The following is a 21,374-nucleotide window of genomic DNA, read 5'->3' as shown; positions in this document are numbered from 1 at the left end:
CTTTTGTTCCTGTGGATATTAAAGATGAACATTCTGGTTTTGTTGTGGGGAGATTAAGTGGATCTTCTCCTGGGCAGTTGTTGAATAGCTGAAGCGGTGGTTGTTTAGGGTAGGGCTGCAGCAGTCTGGAAAAAGGCATGGAGAGGGATCCTTTCCCTGTTCAGAGCCACACGGCTCCTCCTGGGAAACACGAAGCCCTAACAGTGCTTGGCTGGGAGGAACAGTCAGCAGCCACAGGAAGTCCCAAGTCCAGGTTGGTTGCCCTCCAAACACAATGGCTTTTTCTCCCCACCCCACCCCCAGAATTAGCAATGACATCTAGTCAGCCTTCCTTCTGGTGACTTTGATGAGGCCTCAATTGACCCTTTGATTCCCTCATGAATTCACTCGTTTGTTGCATTTACCAAGGCCTGTGTGCTGGCACTGTGCTAGTTGTTTGGGGAAGAAGATGATCCTGTCTTTGTTCTCAGATCACAGGTCACAGGTTGGCGGGGGCCACGCGGCCCTGTCCTGTGATCTGTACAAAGAATTGCCTGCTGAGACTGCAGATCAGGGAAGGCTCCAAGGAGGAGGTGACAACCGACAGCAAATTTTGAAATAACACCAAACTGTACCTGTGTCATGCTGGCATGGGTGATGGGGATTGAGACTATAAACCCATTTCAGATCTGGACCTCGGCTTCCCAGCTCGGCCAGTGTCCTGGCAGGATGCCCCTGAGCCACTCCCATGCACCCCCCCACCCCCCACCCCCAGCCTAGGGCTGAGAAAGCCCTCTGAAGAGCCATACCTGGGAGGAAGGGATAACAACAGGTGACTGGCAGCAACGCCACTGTCATTTCCAAACGTGCTTCAAAATTCTCCAGGGACCCAAAAGCTTTTTCCACGTTCCACAAACCCAGAGGGAGGTTTGAAATGAACACGTCCAGGTCAACTCTTGCCTCTGCTGCCCCCTAGCTGGGTGAACTTGGACGGATGGCCTTCAGTAAATCACTCAGTGGTCAGTTCCTTCATCTGGAAAACGAGGCAATGACACGTGTCCCCCAGGTGGTCAGGACGGTGAAAGTCACTCTATTCCACAGAGTGACGTGCATCCCTGCTCCCGAAATCGCAGTTTACCACGGAGCCCAGGCTAAGGGGACAGGGCAGGCGTGTGTGGGGCTGTGCCCATAGTGTCCACCACTGAGTCTGGGACAGAATAGCTGCTACCCCCAGCCCCAGGGGTCGGATGGGGACCAACAAATAGGGTGTGTGTGTCTCTCTCTCTCCAACCTCCCCCCTACCTTTCTCTGAGGTTGAGGCACCGGCCCATCATTTAAGGGCTCCCAAGTCCTCGGGGAATGTTAATTAATAGCCTCGCCATCTTGGGCTGGAGCGCAAACAGCTCCTCTGTCTCCTCTTGGGCAGCAGCCCAGTGAGTCAGGGCGGGCGATGGAGGGGTGTGGGAGCTGGCTCCCACGTGTGTCGGCCCTGGACGGGCCCTCTGTGGGAGAGCAGCCGTCTTCTGGGTGAAGGGGAGCCGTGTCAGAGTGAAGACCAGGGCTCCTATTTATGGGGGCATTCTGAGAATTTGTGTAGTCATGCCCAAGCATTTCCATATTTAATATGGAACATCTGATTATAAATTACTTTAAAACTTCTCCTCTATATCACAATTAAGGTCTTATTTAAAAATTATGTAGGCATAGGTTACATTCTCTATGAATTCTAGGTCAAAATGGTAAAGGTGAAATGACAAAATATTTGTTTAAAAGGGGGTGAGGTGCCTGCTGGGGTGGAGACCACACAGTAAATGGGGGTGTTGCCGGCAACATTGCTAGAGTCCCCTTTCCCATCAGGGGGCCTGTTGGGGTAAGGGTCAAACGGAAGTCAGGGAAGTTTCTCGGTGCCAGCAGGACAGGAGAGGGTGTTAGCCCTTCTGTCCAGGGGAAAGACCCCTGCCTGGGAGAGGCTGGGAGGGGCAATCTCTGGGGGCAGGGACGTGTCAGATATAGAAACAACAAAACGGGGCTTGGTTAGCAAAATGTGTAGGGGTCCAGATTTTGTACATGCTTCAGAAGCCAGGGCACCATTACCAACGCTGAGAAATTCCATAGAACATGGCGGGCAGTTTGCTGGGGGTGCCTCTAGAGCTTTGCCAGGGCTCAGGCAGTACCAGACCCATCTTTCTGGAGGGGCAGGGACGTGGTAAGCAAGCAGCAGTTCCTGTGGACTGTGGCCGCCTTCTCAGCTCCAAATTCTGGGGCCCTTTTTAGACTGATGGGCTGACGTCGGTCTAACCACAGCCAGGGCCTCTGCCCCTTCCCAGGATGACAGGAAGCTGGTGTCGTGAGTGGCCCTTTCCCGAGGCTGCACTTTGAATGGCCTCCACCTCCCAGGGATGTGGGGAGGGTTAAAGAATGCACACAGAGCACACAGCACACAACAAACATCGGTTATGATTACTTGTGGGACTGTACTTCAAATTTATTCAAACTTACGTGAAAGAAGTGTTTGTGAAACATGATGTGACTGTCATGCGGCCTTTGTATCACCTCCTTCTGAGCCATTCTACCGCTGGGCATAAGAAATCTCTTAGTAGTCAGCTTTACTTTTAGCTAATTTGCCTGGTGAACCTGAAGAGATATGTGTAAGCCCCATCCTCCCGCCCTGCCATGGGTTCCGTCTGCATGAGCGTGGCAGCAAACTTAGATGGGTGAAGAATCTTGAATTGATCTAAGCCCTTTAGAAACATGTTGGCGTCTTCCCATTACATTTGGGGGTAACAGAGACCCCAAAAGACACGGTCTGAAGGAGGGAATGCAGGCTGGGCTCCAGGGTTTGCTTGATTTAATGACTGTTTTGCTGCTCTTCCCTTCAGCTTTCCAAGAACCCGGCTTCATCTTTAGAGGAAACCCCGTGGCCAGATTTCTAGCTGCTCATCCAGGAGAGACAGGCTGGTTCTTGTAGCTCTGACAAACACAGAAGCCTCAGCAATTTCTAACTCACACACTTGCTCAAAGACCAGGTATTTTTTAAAATTAACCACTCAATTAATTAATATTTACTTATTTTATTTTTGGCTGCGTTGGGTCTTTGTTGCTGCATGCGGGCTTTCTTCAGTTGCGGAGAGCGGGGGCTACTCTTCCTTGCGGTACGTGGGCTTCTCATTGTGGTGGCTTCTCTTGTTGCGGAGCACGGGCTCTAGGTGCGCGGGGATCAGTAGTTGTGGCTCGCAGGCTCTAGAGCGCAGGCTCAGGAGTTGTGGCGCACAGGCTTAGTTGCTCCGCGGCATGTGGGATCTTCCCAGACCAGGGCTTGAACCCGTATCCCCTGCATTGGCAGGCAGATTCTTAACTACTGCGCCACCAGGGAAGCCCAAGACGAGGTATCTTTTAGCAACAGCATGAACCAGGATCCATAAACGGTGAGTGAAAACATCATTAGAAACAACCAGGAAGCCTAAAATCCCAAACCCTATGGCTCTTGTTCACGATCCAGTGGCCTTAGTTTTTCACGAAATTCCAATGAACCTGGTTACCTGGTTTCCTAGGTCATGAGAGCTGACAAGCAGCACGTGAGGTCAAACTAGCTTTTAATAAACAGTGGTAATGTGTGACCTAAGGAATTGTAGAAAGCAATCTAGAATAATTTATCGTGGAGGCAATGGAGTCAAGAAAGGAATTCTAGACCAGCCCTCCGGTCTGCTTGGCTTCGGGTTCCTAACTCAGTACTGGCTTAATAAGCAGCAGGCCCTGTCACTCTCGGCTTCAACTCCCTTCTCCCTAAAATGGGTTATTGTGAAGATCAGGAAAATAATGGACAGCAGTGCTTAAGTGCTGAATGAGCATGCATTAATGATGACTGGGGCGTGTGTACAAAAGTCATAAAGCAAGGGTTAAGCATATGCTCTGCTCTACAAAAGCAGGCAGGTATAACAAACATTTTAGAGAGAATTTCATTTGGAAACACACTTAATGTGAACAATTACTAGGGAGATATATGATTAACACTTTTTTCCTTTTCCCTACGTCCCATAATGATCACATTTTACTCTCTTCCCTCCCTCTTTCCTTCCTTATCATCCTAGATGCCTGGCACATATGACAGCTCAATACACATCAAATGAGTGAATTTGGGAAGTGACCTGGAAGGTTAAGTTCCCTGTAAAACAGTGTTTTTGGTCATGATTAGACCTGTACCCTCCATCTGGGGAAAACTCAGAGGAATAAATGGAGCTGTTTTGTTCTCTCACCTCACTCCCTCTCAGCAGTGGGAGGCTCTGGCAAAGTGTAGCAACTCATTCAAACGTTCCTATTTCTGTAAATTCAATAAAAACACAATTAAAATTTAGTAGGTGCTAAAACTTGGTTTTGAACTTTTATTAAAAAAATATATTTGCAAACATATAAAATTTAGGATGAAAAATGCTCATCTGAAAACAGGTAATAACTTAATATTTGCAAACATACACAGATGGTATAAAATCCATACCATTAAAAATGTTAATGATGCTGTATTGCGCTCATGGAACAAAAATCTTGCTGTAATCCCAGAGCTTCTCATGCTCACATTTCAGGGCGCTGAGACTCTGGTACACTGAAGGTCATGAGAGCCACATGGCCAAAGCAGGAATACAGAATAAAAAACCATTTAGAACACATACTGTTAAAAACACGTTTCTTAAGGAATCACACAGATAAAAGGGCAACACAATTTTGCATTTTCCCCATTCAAAGTGAACGATATTGCATCATAGCATTTCAAATGAAGATGTCAAATACAAAACCGAGTGAAACATTGCACACATCTCTCCTGCTGAATTTGCTGATAAACAGGCTCCTTGAGGCCCCGGCCCACTCAGGGAAATGTTCTCAAGCACAGCTTTAAAAAGCTCAGTGTAAGTTGTTTTACTTGTTTCAGATCTTAACGTTTTAGACACCTGAAAACACAGGGCACTATTGGTTCCAGAAGGCCCTTTGAATACAACTGAAGAAAACCAAAGACAAGTAAGAAAGAAACACGTGCTCAGCAGCAAACACGCAGCAAGAATGCAGGACACATGTTCCTGTGATTCCTCGTCTTCACTCACGTGGACTGAGCCCACTCGTGCCTGTGCCGCCTCTCATTCCTCTGTGTTTCATTTTGCCCAGAGTTACAGTATGATGGCTAATTTTGTTTTTTAAGCAGTTAGGCACCTTCAATTTCATGTTGCATTGTTAGTAATACAATGGCAGTTATGGCCTCTACTACCAAAATGAGAAAATTTCAAACTACATTCTTTGGGGAGGAGAGTAATAAAGCTGCGTGGTTTAAAAATATTTACCTAGTAGAAGATTTGATGGGGTTTAAAATTTTTACAAGAATACATGGGTGGAAAAAGAACAATTCTTGACATGCAAAATCGGGTCATATTCTAAACTTAGCCTGTGCATCCTCCGGCAGAGAAGGACCCAGGTCAACTTGGGCTCTTAACAAAACCCCACTCCCAAAAGCCTTCCAAAGTAAGCCATGGACACTCACATTCACATGCAGACAGCATGAATGCTTCTGAAACTGACAGTCACTTGAAAACCTAGGATTCAAAGTCACACCTTACAAACGTCAGGAGAGATGCACAACGAGGAGGAGCTTCTTCCTTAAAGGAAAGGAGCAAGGCTGTTTGGGAGGTGGGAGTCCATTCAAAGACACCACATTAACTACAACCAAAGAAGAGTAGTGCCACCCACCCAGGTGAGGGGGGGCATACAGACAGTCACGGTGACCTAAATGCAGGTCACCTGCAGTTCTGCAAACCTAGCAAGAAGCATCTCTGTTTTGGTGTCCATTTTGATTCAACTAAGGTTTAAAACTAAGATTCCAGTAAAGTCACTGCAGCAATGTAAACATGCAACCTAAACTAGCATGAGGTTCTGGACAGAAGCCTGAACGAGGAATAAGGCAACTGAACTGCGACTTTCGGGCCAGGGTCATCCAACTGCAACCGTTCAGGCTTGGCCTGACTTCTCTAGGGACTCATTCTGGCCTGAACTTCCTAGTCATCATGACGGTGAACTTCTGGCTTCTGAATTTTCAAAATGCTTTGAATACATAAATCTGGGAGTTGAAACAGGTTTACCCTTTTCAAATCTCCATGACTTGGGCACTTAAAAATTTACTTTCACACGAAGGAAACCTTATCACAGATTCTCTTTACTGTCTGTCATATTCGTTACTTGGATTAAAGGGTGAAAATTAACAGATTTGATTAAAGACCCTCTTCAGGATATTCTCTCAACTCTCTCATAATATTGTCCATACTCAAATCATCATTTCAATTCAAATGTCTATCATAACAAGAATCCCTTGATTCTTCCGCTTACCAAAGCCCACTGAGACTACACCTGGGATGCGAGCAAACCTACCAGGGCAACTGTTTTCTGAGAACAGTCACGTGGCTCCCTGGACACCATCTCCTGGTGTCAGCAACACTTCATGTCTTACTGTAACTTTCTCTTTCCCAGGTGACACGCAAGCAATTCATTTTTGGTTGCTGAATTTACACACTACCTTTGAAAACAAACTATTCCTAATGGAGTATGAGAACTTAAAAGCTTCCCTGACTTCTGCGCAATTCACAAATAACTAGGTAAATGCAATAGAAGACACTAAATTGGGAAGCAGAAAAGTTGCTCAGGAAGCATGTTTAGATTAACAAAAGCCAATCAAGGTATTCTTTATGCTAAAAAACTAAGAGCAAACTAAAACAAGTATGTAATTCACAAGTAATTTTCTAAAATCTCAGCTAGAAAAAAAAAAAATCTGTGGACTTATGATTGAGTTACCATTAAAGCTTAAATGATTGTTCCCGAGGAACCATTACATCTGTCAGCATTATTCACAGCTAATCCTTATGCTAGCTGGTTGAGCCAATTGGGTTTTACCCCATCATTAAATAGTGCTCAGAAAAGTAAGCAGTGCATCTTAATTGGTTAAATACTACAAAATGACCTGTATCATAGAAACGAAGACACTTTCATTCAAAGAATATCTTAAAATTACTATTGCTGAAATAAATCAAAATCTACATTAAAATATTACTAATCACCATTACATGCCATAAAAGAATAAATATAAATCATGGCGGATCAATAGCAGCATAACAAAGCATCTTTACATATTTTCACACTTTGGGCTGCAAAAGTACTCACAGCCTAGGAATACATTGGTAAAGTTCTGAATTTCACACTTTGTTTTTAACTCCATATTCTATAATAAAATAAGGGCAGTGTGAATAACAGCTCCCTTTTCTGCATAGCTTTAAAACTGTTCTCAGTAGACTTGAGGAATGGAACCAGAATGGCTTTGTCAGATTGGTCCACTGGTCCTTTTGTCAAAGTGTTAAGGAAAACAATTAACAATGACTTCTCACTGTGTTTAGACAGAAAAGGAAAATAAGGCTATGATTCACACACAAATTTAACATTTTCAAAACCACTGGAGAGTAACTTAAAGTGAAGATTTCTGATAGAATTTGGGCCTTACCAGTCCCAGCCTTTATTTCAAAGGTGTGCCACGCCTGCTCCCATACCATGACAGGGCCTGCAGGGCCCGATTCCAATGTATCCCCGCACTGGGAGCCTGCTACACGGCACCACTGGGGACACTTAAAAACAAAACACAATTAAGAAATTTCAGAACTTTTAAGGCCCAAGTGAGGCGTTCATATAAAATATACTTCACTTGAACAAATCAGTCCTAATTTGCCAGCTTAAACTCTGACCCTTAAAACACGTAGCTACTTTGCACAGAGCTGACTCCTGCTCTGTTCTGAACTTGACTATCAGCCCAATGCTCAAGTTTTTAGGGGGGGGAGTGGAGGGGAGAGGGGTGCAGGCTGGGCTGAACTCTGACTGCTGCAAGGCTGGTGACCCCTTTTCCCTAAGACCTTGAACATGAAAGTGAGTTGAAAATCAGATTCCTTATTTCACAAACTTGCTTAGATCTGATGAAAACACCCACACAACTCAACACAATGGTCTTTTTTTTTTTTTTTTTTTTTTTGTCAAAACAAAGGTCTGCTGGTGATGCTTCACAGTGAAACCTCCATTATCACTGGGAACGTCACTTGGAAAACATTCTTAAGGAATGAGTCTCTTTCTCATAGGCTCAATTTCAGGATTCTCAAAACTCAATGTTCTGTTTAGAAGTTTCCATGATGAGGCCTATTTGTTTCTGAGGTCGACATTCTGCCTTCGTATTTACTCTGCTCCAGTCATAGGTTGTGGTTGTCTTTGTTCTTGGTCAGAACCTGCAAGTAGACTTCATGAAGCGTACTGAGGAAGCTGGAATCATTCTGGAAGAGATGGTAATGTCACATTTACCTCATTAGAGCTTACTTTCTTGATAACAGCTTAGGAAGAAGCTGTATACATGATCTGTACAACTAATTACCCAAAGAATCCCACCACCCAGAGATAACCATCATTAATATTTTGGAATTCACTCAGATATTTTTTTTTAAATTTATTTATTTATTTATGGCTGTGTTAGGTCTTCATTTCTGTGCGAGGGCTCTCTCTAGTTGTGGCAAGCGGGGGCCACTCTTCATCGCGGTGCGCGGGCCTCTCACTATCGCGGTCTCTCTTGTTGCGGAGCACAGGCTCCAGATGCGCAGGCTCAGCAATTGCGGCTCACGGGCCCAGCTGCTCCGTGGCATGTGGGATCTTCCCAGACCAGGGCTCGAACCCGTGTCCCCTGCACTGGCAGGCAGACTCTCAACCACTGCGCCACCAGGGAAGCCCCACTCAGATATTTTTCCACCTGGAGCGTATGCCCAAGAAGAGAGAAACACTGGTTCTGGCTAGTCTTGAATTTTCTTTATGAACTGATTTTCTAAGAAGTCATACAATTTTTTTATTTTTAAAGAATGAAATTCAAAGACTAAATTGATATCCTACATACCTTAATTAGATGTATTAATGTATCCTGGAGCTGAGACTTGCTGAGGATAATGGAAGGCTTTCTCTGATTTTCTGATGTTCCAACAGTGAGAGGAGAAGGGGAGCTTGCTTTCCTCTCAAGGTCTGAGGACCTTGTAACTGTCTGCTGGAAAACACTTGGGGACAGCAGGACTGAGGACACTGCCGAAGTTGTTGCAGGAACCAGTGGGGGGCCTGCCACCTGCAGGGGAACAATGGTCATTTTGCACCGAAGTGTGGAAGCCAGCAGCCACGTCCAGAGCAGTGGATGCCTGATAACAAGCATAAGCAGCAGGAGACTGGAGCCCAGAGTCCAATGCTAACTATCTGGGGTTCAGATAAACATTCAGGAGCAGCATCTGGGCATTTTACGTCTGGTTAGGAAGCTTGTTAGCTGAAGGATAAAGAGTCCATCTATATGATAAGGATGCCCTAGAGTTGTTATGAGAAGCCAAGCCCGATAATCACAGAAGGGGAATCTGATAAATAACAGCAGGGTATGCACAGTAAGAATAGTCCTGTGATAAATCAAACATGCGAAGTTTTTCCATGAGGGGCACAGAAATGACTGGAAGAGGGTGTGAAGGAACTTCCTGAGGTGATGGAAATGTTACATACCTTGGCTGGGTCGTTACCCAGGGGATATACGTATGTTAAAACTCAATTAAAAAATCTGCATTTTATTATATGTCAGTTTTATTTCAATAAAAAGAGAATTAAAAAAACCCAGTTATATGAAGCATTAGTTTCTTTCATTTAAAAAATATTTATTTATTTGGCTGTACTGGCTCTTAGTTGGGGCATGCGGGATCTTTTAGTTGTGGCATGTGGGATCTAGTTTCCTGACCAGAGATCAAACCTGGGCCCCCCTGCATTGGGAGCGCGGAGTCTTAGCCACTAGACCACCAGGGAAATCCTGAGCCTTAGTTTCTTTGGTGGTGTTCAACGTATTTATTATACCATTACAGGTATCAAAGATACATTTTAAAAAAAAATTATTTATTTATTTATTTATGGCTGCGTTGGGTCTTCGTTTCTGTGCAAGGGCTTTGTCTAGTTGCGGCAAGCGGGGGCCACTCTTCATCGCGGTGCGCGGGCCTCTCACTATCGCGGCCTCTCTTGTTGTGCAGCACAGACTCCAAACGCGCAGGCTCAGTAGTTGTGGCGCACGGGCCTAGTTGCTCCGCGGCATGTGGGATCTTCCCAGACCAGGGCTCGAACCCGTGTCCCCTGCATTGGCAGGCGGAGTCTCAACCACTGCGCCACCAGGGAAGCCCTCAAAGATACATTTTAAAAACATAAATCTAATATCTATCTCCTTTCATTTAGATGTACTTCTGGGCTAATAATAGCTAACCATCAGAATACACAAAAGAGTAATAATTAGTATTTTAAATAATTCTCACATTTTGATATAATCAACAGAGAGCTATATATTTTTTTCCTCCTATCTGTCACTCTCCTCATTTACAAATAGCCAAGAGCTTGCCATAGTTTTGAGAATGTGGTTTCTGGGTTCTGAGCCATTTGGTTTGTTGTTTTGGTGCAACACCAGGCTGAGAGCTCCCGCCGATCACCATGCAGCAGGACAAGCTACAGAAAAGACCCGTTAACAAGACCAGTCAGAAGCTGGCTATACTTTAAATTCTGAGACTTGAGGAGTGGTGTAAAGGCTCAAAGGCAAAAGGAATGTAAAAGTTTAAGAACTGAAAAAAATAAGTGTGCATGTCAAGGCTGGTAGGTAATGGAGGATGAGGGCAACTTTTAAAAAATGAGGCAGGGGAGAAACAGCAAGACACAGAGCACACAGGCCTGGGAGGCTTTGTCGTCAGAGCAACGGGAAGCCAATGAGAGCAGCATAGTGATGCTGCCTTCTGTTTACTGAGACACCACAGCTCTTCCAGGGCAAAGACAATCTCCTACTCATAGGGACCAGGCTGACTTGCTCTCAGCAGTCACCCATTCACAAACACTGAGTGAGTGCCCTTGCTGTGGCCCACCCTGCCCTCCCATACACACAGTCAGGGAAGACATCACTGCAGACAGATGCCTTGAGGCCTACAGAGGCCACAGCAATGAACTCTGCCTAGGGGAGCAGGAGGGGGCATCTAAGATGGGCCTAGGCTTGAAAGCTAAAACTTTTCACTCAAGTGACAATGTTTTACTTCACACTCAGCAGAAGAACTTAAACATACTGTGCTCTTCAGAAAAAGGGAATCCTTACCGGGATGGCACTGGATAACATCTTAGGCTGGGCAAAAACTTCAGGATCCTGGTTTTGCTGCATAGACTGCAACGTTTAAAAAGAAAAGATGAACAGATGTAGCAAGTTTCAATTAAGATTTCTTAGTTACTGTGGAAGAATCTAGGTTAGCAGCAGTTAAGGAATAGTTCAGACATGAACTAGTTCCTAGACTCCTGAGGGGAGAGGCTGACCAGAACTTGTGACAATGCAGGATGAGAGCTCTGGGACAGTACCCGACCCCCTTCAGTTCCACCCGAGAACAGGGGTGCGTGCAAAGTCTTGAAAGTGTCTCTAAGGAAAAAGCTGAAACCTGTGTCTCTTATAAGAGCTGGGATAGCCCAAGCCTATTTTTGCTGTTGAGGCTGTAGAGATGCAAGATCCTGGCAGTGTGATACCTCCTGATAAGCTGATTTAAACTTTGGACAGGTGGCACTAAATAGTCTTCACACAGAGTCACACTTCCACATGCTAAATTTTATCCCCATTCACTGGGAGACAAAAAACTTCCTGTGTAGAGCAAATACATTAGAACTCAATAAAGCCCAAGGTCCTAAAATTCAATACTGCCACATAAGTGAAAATGTACATGTCTGTAAGCTTCCCTTGCAAGGAGGCATGCTGGAGAGCAGGGTGCTATCCCAGAGGTCAAAATCTGGAGGGGGTGGCATTCACCACTGCTGGTTGTACTTCCAGAAGAACAGGAACAGTGGCAGCAGACACACTGCAGGGGTGTGATACCTACCTGTCAAACAGAACATTTTCTCTCCTCCTTATACTGCAGACAGAAATGGCAAAAAATGACAATTTAATGATGTAACCGGGACACTAGGTTTCCCCTTTTTCTGTACAGAATTTCAATGGAATGGAAAAAATACTCCATTAACTAAGAAATAATATTCAATTATTATGATGGGCTCTTCTATATAATATTATTTGGTAAAATGTTAAGAGTTGGGGATTATAATTATTAAAGGGCATGAGACTAAAACCCTGAAAGGTTCTACCCCCTTTCAGTTCTGTGATCTTGCACAAGTCACTTCCAACTCTGACCTGACTTCCTCATTTGTAAACTCACCGACCTTATAAATTGAGGGACAAGCCTCTTCTTCACCCCCACACCCACTTCACCACTAAGTCCCACTGATCCTACTTCTTAACAAATCCACGTGTCCACACTCCCCAGTGCAGGCCCCCACCAGCTCAAGCCTGGGTGACTGCCCCAGCCTCCTTCCTGATGGGTCATTCTACTTCCATCTTCTCGTTTCCCGGCACACCACCCTTGGCTCAAAGCACTTAAAAGACTCCCTAGGGCCCTTAGAACAAACCTCTAACTCCTTGACACAATTTACAAAGTTTTGCTCATCAACAAATACCTGCTCCCCTACGTTTCTTTCCACGTAGATCCAGCCGCAGTGCAAGTTCAGCAAAAGCCCTCTCATGTCCAGGCCTCTGTATGTGCTATTTTCCTTGCTTCCACACACTCTTCCTACTTCTAGAATAGGTCTGGCTAACTTCTACTGAGTCTTCAGATCTCAGCTGAACATCAGTTTCCTGAGGAAGCTTTATTTGACCCCAGACCTCCAAATCTGGGATGGTCTGATGGCAGCCCTAACGCTCCTGGCACAAGGCAGGCACTCAGTGAGAGTACTGAGGGAGCCAGGGATGGAACAAAGATTGGGATAATCTGGATCCGTGGTCCCGAGTCAAATAAGGACTTCTGGAACTGTTAGGCAAAAATAAACAAAAAACCCTAAAATGTACACCCGGGAAAGAAAATAGTTTCTTAGCTTTTATCAGTTGAAATAACTTTGGGAAGTGAATTGAGTTACACCACCAGTTACCAATGGTCTGGCTGATCACTGCAGGGCTTATCTCTCCTTTCTTCTAGCTCCTGACACACTCAACAGGTGTCTCTTTAAACAACTCTGTCTCCTGTCAATTAAAATCCAGGTCTTTGCAGTTTCATCCCACCCAGTTACAGCCCCCCACCCTCCTGCCAGTACCTGAAGGGGAGCAAGCACCATGTTGCTCAGGGAGGCCGAGGCTCTCGCTGCTGCTGTCTTCGTGGGAGGCTCTATGAAGCTCTCAGGCGTGGCCAGCTGGCCAGCTGCTGCAGAAAAGCTGGGTGCCACTGCACCTTTCCCAAGTGACTGTGTCTGTATTTGGTCATGCTGTGGGGTCAACCTGAGTTTCTGGAGAAGATCAACGCTTGGGAGGGATGTACCAGCTGTGTTTGTCACACTCAGCGGGGCCCTGAATGGGCTCTGGCTGGCAGTCAGACTGGTGTGGCTCAGCTCAGGGACTGGCTGACTCAGAAGTGGAGACCTCTGTCTAGGTGTGGTCTTCACTGCTTGCATCATGGTGGTGTTTCGGGGTAGGCTTTGGGGAGCCTGTCCAGTAGAAGCTTCTGCTGGTAGAGTAGGACTAAGCACAGGGTGCAACGGGATCGCATAGCTTGGGGCCTGCTTTTCGCTGGACTGTGTGATGGAGGCAGGAGTGATTAGCACCGGGGTGGTGACTTCAGGCTGGACTGAGTGCTGGGAAGCAGGATGGACACCCAGGTTTTCCGACTGAGGGGCCCCTCCTGGCTCAAAGGAAAATGGTAGGAACGAGCTGGGCTCTTTCTGGGAGGCATCTCCTGGCAGCTTCTCCACTTCTTCTGAATCCAGACCCAAAAGTGTTGGCTGTTCCTTTGGCAAAGAGGTTCCAAATAATTCTTCCACTGTCAGATGCTTGTGTCCAGACGGAGCAGACTGAAAAACAAATCAAACCACCCAATGAAAGAAATCTCTTGCAAACCAGCGCAACTAAACTTCTTTTCCATCAACCAAAACAGTTTGCAGAAGCAAGGCTGGGTGGAGTCTGAAAATAGGAAGTGGAACAAACTGAAGATGTCCTCAGGATTAAGGCCTAGGTACATCTATCTGGTCTCCCCAAGGTGGTGGACAGAAATCTGCATTAGTAGTAAAATTCCAATTTTCTGGACTCTAGGTGATAGCTTAGAATTCATCTTTTTTTTGTTGGCAAACAGATATAAGGTGAAGGGGCAATTACTTTACTTCAAAGTTAATTGTGCCTAATTGTCCTATGTCAGTCACACATGGTAGGGAAATTACACTCAAGAGGACAGAGGGACCAAATGCTGATCAAGCAATCCTACCTTTATTTTCATGATTTTTGACTAAAAGGTAGGCATTGCACCTTGAGGACTAGGCCTCAAATACCAGAAGATAAAATTAACCATTAAAAAAAATTAAAGTATAGCTGATACAACATTATATTAGCTACAGGTGTACAACATAGTGATTCAGTATTTTTATAGCTCGTACTTCATTTAAAGTTATTATAAAATATTGGTTATGTCCTCTGTGCTGTACAATATATCCTTATATCTTATTTATTTTATACATAGTAGTTTGTACCTCTTAATCCCCTACCCCGATCTTGCCCCTCCCAATTTAACCATTTTTTAAATAGCTAGCCATTCCTCCTTCCTACTCCCGAATCACAGAATCCTTAAGAAAAAGCAAAGCATTTAAGCCTGAACATGTTAAATTTACATATATTTTAGTGATCTGGCTTATTGATACCACTGCAACGACTCAAAGGAGAAATATTCATGCTTCCCACTTGTGAGCTTTCCGGCCCCTTCCCTTCAAGCAGTATTGCTGAATTCATTTAACCTTTATTTGCTGAGTATGCACAGGGTGGCAGGTCCTGCTCTGACCTGGGCCCAAAGGACATACCAGGAAGTAACAAAAAAAAGTCCTACCCTGACAGAGCTTACATTCTCATGGGAGACAAAGTACTCTGAGAACACAAGCAGCCTCAATTTATGGTTTTATCCCTAAAGTGTATGGACTTCTTAGTTGTTTACTTATATGTTTACATGACAAAAAAAATTCACTGAAAACACATGATTTTCAGGGCCCCAGAAAGTCTATAAAGGCCTTCAAGTACACTGCATCTGAAATACAATGATGATAACACTATGGTATGATCCCATTTCTACAGGAAAACAAGCTCAGTTTTCCCCCAATGTTTGCTGCGTCCATTTGACAAATAATTAATGGTGTTAACCAGGTGCCAGGGGCATTGGGCTGTGAAGGGTGGGGAGAAGAAGAGAGAGGGAGCTTCTGGGCAGCAGGCTCTTAAGGGAAGGGGGTTAGGGATCCCCTTTGTGGAGGGACAACAGGGAAGGGAGGACTGAGCGTGCAGGGGGCTTACACATAAGGGACAGAAAAAGTTCCGGGGGCGCCGCCGTACATTTTCTCCCTGGTGTGAGGGCAGAAGCACCTGCTGGGTGAGAGAGGGTGGCCGGGAGAGCGTAGGTGTGCGGAATAGCCGTTGTGGAGGAAGAGGCAGAAGCCTCCTCCAGTTGTAAAAAATTACAATTTCGTACCGAACCATTATATCTCAGAAAATAGTCAATGAAGAGAATTCTATTAATATTAAAGCTAACATAATTTATCTTGGCAAGTTAATGTGACAAGAGGCTTTGTTTAGGTGAAGGAACTCCCACATGGCACATTCAGGCCCCCGCTAACAATGCCGTAGCGAGACTAGTAAGACTGTCTTGTCACACTTTCTAGCACTTCAGGGGATTTTCCAGATTCACAGTCTCACTCCAAATACTAGGCAGCACTAACACCTCATTATACACTGTGGATGTGAAGAACTGCAAAAGACTTTATATGGTTTCATATCCTTACATTTTTACTTCTGGAAAACTGCAGAGCTTAGGGTCTGAAATAAAAAGTATCTAGGTTCAAGTACCAGCTGTTAACTGGTAAAATTACAGCATTTCTATGTAGTTCTCTCATTTGAAAACTGAGGGCAACTGTGGCTAATTGCCTCACAGAGCTGTTGTAAAAATTAATTTCTCGATATAATGTCTGGTGCCCAACAAGCATTCAATAATTGGGAGTTGGCTATTATCATCATTATATGAACCCAGATACAGTCTTTTTTTTTTTTGCTGCAAAAAGTTTTACTGTTTCCATTTGGTCCAAGGCTTGGGAGAGGGCTCCAGGGTGGTTAAAAAGCTGCCTAGTGGCTGCAGAGAGGGGCTTCAGGTAGAAGCCCTGACACCAGAGGGGCTCCTCAAAGGCCGCTGGGCTCTGGAGGCTCTTAGTCGTGCTTGAAGGTGAGACTTTCGAAGAGATACTCGCCCAGCACAGCCTGGGAACCAAACAGCCTGCGGAGGTTGGTCAGGCGGTGACTCATCTTCTTGATGAGTTTCACTTCCTTATCTAGGAAGTGGCTCTCCAGGAAGTCACAGAGGTGGGGGTCTGGGTGGGCAGAACCCAGGGCATGCAGATCCAAAAGGGCCTGGTTCAGGTTCTTCTCCAAGAGAATGGCAGCTTCCAAAGTGTCCTGGGTTTGCACTCCACTCATCTTGAGATGGCTTCGGCATGTCCTCAAAGAGGACACGGCTGCCACACTGGTTTTGCATTTTCAAGAGACGCTGGGCACCCTCGCACTTCTTCTCCACCAATTCGCAGAAAAAGTGGCCCATGCCCTCCAGAGCCACGATGTCGCGGTCGAAATAGAAGCCCCGAGAGGAGGTAGGTGTAGGAGGCCCGCAGATGCATGCTGACCAGGCAGTTGATGGCGGCCTCCACCTTGGTGGAATAATTCTGACGAATCTGGGAGTTCAGGGTTGATCGGTAATAAAGAGTTAAGCTCAAAAAATGGTGTTAGCTGGTCCTGGTGGCCGAGGATAGCTGAGTGCCTGACTCCGAAGGTTGGGACTGGAAAAAAGGTTGGAGAGTGGTAGGAGGCTGGAGCAAGGAGCGTCCCTGGGTCTGTTCCGTCCAAACACTGTTGAAGCAAGAGACAGATCTGCGGGACCGGTGAGCACATTGCCCCACATATACTCTTAATAGCAATTATGATAAATCTGTGTGTGGATATGTTTTAAAGAACATCAAATAATATGTGGGGATATTAAAAATCTATCAAATCCTTTTAGAATATCATCCCCTATCATGCAAAATAATAACAACAAAACCACTTGATGGGATATGGAGGCTGTGCTATTATAAATCACCCCATTGTTCCCTGAGGCAAGGAGTCACTAAAGACACAGCTATTTGTTCAAAATTCACTGGTAACGTTTCAAATCCATTCAAAGTAATCTGAAATAGACAATGAATTCCGATATGGGACAGAAGTCTCTTTCTCTCTGTCCAGGCGACATAACTGTAGTAGAACGCATAGGTTCCGACCCCAAGCTGAACACTGTGATCTACTCACTTTTGGATCCCTGGCATTATAAATGTCTGCTGATGAGCAGAGAGACAATTCCTTCCCCCTTCCCATTTCTAAAAGTTATGGTAAAATATACATAACAAAAGTTACCATTTTAACCATATTTAACCATATTTATACTGAACTGTAAAATTCAGTGGCATTCAGAATATTCACAATGCTGTCTATTTACAGAAGTTTTTCATCAACCCTAACAGAAACTCTGTACCTATTAAACAACTCCCTACCTTCTCTCCTGGTCACCCCCAATGCCCCACCCACAGACCCCAGTAATCTCTATTCTACTTTCTGTATCTATAAATTTGCCTACTCTACCTACCTTGTATAAGTGTAATCATACAATATTCGTCCTTTTGTGACTGACTTAATTTCACCTACCATGTTTTCAAGGTTCATCCATGTTGTAGCAGGTATCAGAATTTCATTCCTTTTTATTTTTTATTTTTATTTTTATTTTTTTGGCTGCGCCTCGCGGCTTGCGGGATCTTAGTTCCCTAACCAGGGGTCGAATCTGTGCCCTCTGCAGTGGAAGCGCAGAATCCTAACCACTGGACTGCCAGGGTATTCCCAGAATTTCATTCCTTTTAAAGGCTGAATAACACTCCATTGTACGTATATACCACATTTTGTTTATCCATTCATCTGATGATTGACAATTTGTTTCCACCTCTTGGATGTTATGAATAATGCTTCATAGAACATTAGTGTAAAAGTGTCTGTTTAAGTCCTTGTTTTCAGTTCTCTCAGGTACACATCCAGGAAAAGAATTGCTGGATCATATGGTAATTCCACATTTTAACTTTTTGAGGAACTGCCAAACTGTTCTCCAGGGCTGCTGTACCATTTTACATTACCATAACACTTGTTGGCCTTTTGTGTATGTTATTTGGAGAAATGTCTATTCAGCCCTTTGCCCATTTTAAAAATTTATTTATTTATTTATTATTTTTTGGCTGCACCATGCAGCATGCAGGATCTTAGTTCCCCGACCAGGGACTGAACCCACGCCCACTGCAGTGGAAGCTCGGAGTCTTAACCACTGGACTGCCTGGGAAGTTCCCCCTTTGCCCATTTTTGAGTTGTGTTAATTCCTTTTTTACACATCATGTTTAGAACAAAATGGTGAAGACTGCTTGGCAAAAGAAGTGCTGGAAAACTACACTAATTCTTATTCATTAATGCAAATTATGTAGTTTATTTTTGCCACGCCACACGGCATGCAGGATCTTAGTATCCCAACCAGGGATTGAACCTGTGCCCCCTGCAGTGGAAGCGCGGAGTCCTAACCACTGGACCGCCAGGGAATTCCCAATTACGTAGATCTTAAGCACCATATTCTTTTATATATATGTGTGTGTGTATATATATATATATATGTATATATATATATATATATATATACATATATATATATATATACACACACACGCACAAACCAACATTTAGACATACCTACTTTAAAAAACACAGACCACATTGGGACTATCTTGCAGAAACTTAAGAGTCTTTTCCAGGGAAGAATACTATTTTATGTTATAAGAAAAGGAGCAATCAAACAATAGGACATGGAGAAGCCTCACCATGAAATACACCTTAGGCTTCATAAATGACACGATCCAGGTAGCAATTTTTACCTATCTAGTGGAACACAAATCAACTTTTGAACAACTAACATTACCCACATTTACATGTGAAATGTTTCTACACTTACACTTAAAAACTGGTATCTCTAGGGACTTTCCTGGTGGTCCAGTGGTTAAGAATCTGCCTTCCGATGCAGAGGACATGGGTTTGATCCCTGGTCAGGGAACTAAGATCCCACATGCTGCGGGGCAACTTAGCCCACGCGCTGCAACTGAGTCTGCACGCTGCAAGGAAAGATGCCACATGCCACAGCTAAGACCCGACAGAGCCAAATAAATAAATTAAAAAAAAAAAAAAATCACCTTCCAAGACGATTAGAATGGTGAATGTCTTATGGTGCTTGATGATAATGTTTATTTCAGTATAGAAAAACACGGCTTACTTTGAAGTATAAATTTAATAAATATTTACTGAATTAATACATATATCTAAGACTGCTGAAAAAAACTGGTATTTTTTTTAAAGTCTCTCTAAATCCTCCATTAAAAAAAAAATATATATATTTATTTATTTTCTTTCTTTCTTTTTTTTTTTGGCTGCGTTAGGTATTAGTTGCTGCACACAGGATCTTTGTTGAGGCATGCGGGATCTTTCGTTGCAGCACGTGGGCTTCCCTCTAGTTGTGGTGTGCAGGCTGCAGAGCGTGTGGGCTCTGTAGTTGTGGCGCGAGGGCGGGCTCTAGCGTTGAGGCACAAGAGCTTGGTAGTTGTGGCGCACGGGCTTGGTTGCCCCACAGATCTTTTTTTTTTTTTTTTTTTTTTTAAGGAATTCCTTTATTTTTATTATTTATTTATTTTTAGCTGTGTTGGGTCTTCGTTTCTGTGCGAGGGCTTTCTCTAGTTGCGGCAAGTGGGGGCCACTCTTCATCGCGGTGCGCGGGCCTCTCACTATTGCGGCCTCTCTTGTTGCAGAGCACAGGCTCCAGACGCGCAGGCTCAGTAGTTGTGGCTCACGGGCCTAGTTGCTCCGTGGCATGTGGGATCTTCCCAGACCAGGGCTCGAACCCGTGTCCCCTGCATTGGCAGGCAGATTCTCAACCACTGCGCCACCAGGGAAGCCCTGCCCCACAGATCTTAGTTGGGATCTTAGTTCCCTGACCAGGGATTGAACCTGAGTCCCCTGCATTGGAAAGTGGATTCTTTACCACTGGACCACCAGGGAAGTCCCCAAAACTGGTATTTCTAATGGTACGAAATCTACTTCATATTAAAAATGGGACTTCCCTGGTGGTCCAGTGGGTAAGACTCTACACTCCCAATGCAGGGCACCCGGGTTTGATCCCTGGTCGGGGAACTAAATCCTGCATGCATGCTGCAACTAAGAGTTCGAATGCTGCAACTAAGGAGTCTGCATGCCGCAACTAAAAGATCCCCCATGCCTCAGTGAAGATCCTTCGTGCCGCAACTAAGACCTGGCACAGCCTAAATAAATATAAATAAATAAGTAAGTAAGTAAATAAATAATGAAACCATATGGTAGAATGCTGAATTCTGACGGCAAAAGCAGCAGAAAGTTTCCAATTTCTCCATGCTGCCTCCCTGCAACTTCTGCCAGGCCAGAGACAGATTCTCAGACTTTCTCTGGAATAGGGTGTGTGGTAAAGCTTTAGGGTTTCAGAGGTATCTCACATGAGGCAGAATAAATGAGGTTATGAGGGCAATAAGAGTTATCATAGACAGAACGCTCATTACACATGAGGCCCTGTGCTACACACTTTACACGCATTACTCTATTAATCGGTGAGGGCAGTACTATTATTATTGCCATTTTACAGATGATGACCAAGTACAACAACAGAACCAGACTCCAACCTAGTTCTAACAAGACAGTCCATATTCTTAACCATTATGCCACCATACTGAGATGTCCATCAAGCAGATGATAGGTTACCTACTCAACTGAATGGTGATATGATCCTCTGGGGAACAGAGGTGCAGCTAAGACTTGAATAACTAAGAGGTGGATACAAGTCAAAAGGTACGAACTTTTGGAAATATGTAACTGGCTGAATCAGTCGCAAGAGGCTGAGTGGGCACAGCACGCGTCTCCACACAAACTCCCCAAAGCTTTATAGTCTCTGAGTTGGACAGGACCCTCTCTACACTTCTCTGCCTCTGATAAGAAAAACTGGCTGCATTCCTCTAGTAGCTGGGCTTATTTATTCATGGATTCATCTTCCATCATCCATAGAAAAGGTGAAATTTTATTCTTTACTCATCTTTAAAGACTGGATTCTGAGTTCTGTAATGCCTCACTTAAATCAAGATTTAGTCTG

The 21,374-nt window shown here is 44.5% G+C and overlaps 1 protein-coding gene, 1 long non-coding RNA gene and 1 pseudogene across 10 annotated transcripts in view; 1 reads left to right on the top strand and 2 right to left on the bottom strand.

Annotated features, from left to right (window-relative positions):
- DCP1A (decapping mRNA 1A) overlaps positions 1-21,374 on the bottom strand; it is a 74,603-nt gene that overhangs the window by 7,387 nt on the left and 45,842 nt on the right. For 2 of the 8 annotated variants that reach the window (XM_082347981.1, XM_082347979.1), the window contains 4 exons: positions 13,186-13,935; positions 11,162-11,227; positions 8,921-9,139; positions 4,327-7,622 (listed from right to left, as the gene is read on the bottom strand). In XM_082347981.1, coding sequence (XP_082204107.1) covers positions 7,371-7,622; positions 8,921-9,139; positions 11,162-11,227; positions 13,186-13,935 — 1,287 coding nt within the window. In that variant the 3' untranslated portion in view covers positions 4,327-7,370. The other 6 variants (XM_082347984.1, XM_082347982.1, XM_082347980.1 and 3 more) reach the window with 5 other exon arrangements.
- On the top strand, positions 2,615-4,193 carry LOC309608306. The gene is made up of 3 exons (XR_014232796.1): positions 2,615-3,005; positions 3,323-3,404; positions 4,068-4,193. It is a non-coding gene; the product is annotated as an uncharacterized lncRNA (long non-coding RNA).
- LOC309608303 (ferritin light chain pseudogene) lies at positions 16,148-16,922 on the bottom strand (annotated as a pseudogene). The gene has a single exon. The product of its transcript is annotated as a ferritin light chain pseudogene (transcript).

This window comes from Balaenoptera borealis, assembly GCF_965194805.1.
Source record: "Balaenoptera borealis genome assembly, chromosome: 12".
NCBI classification, from domain to species: Eukaryota; Metazoa; Chordata; class Mammalia; order Artiodactyla; family Balaenopteridae; genus Balaenoptera; species Balaenoptera borealis.
Note: the sequence above shows the minus strand (reverse complement) of the source record. Positions and strands in the feature narration are given on the sequence as shown.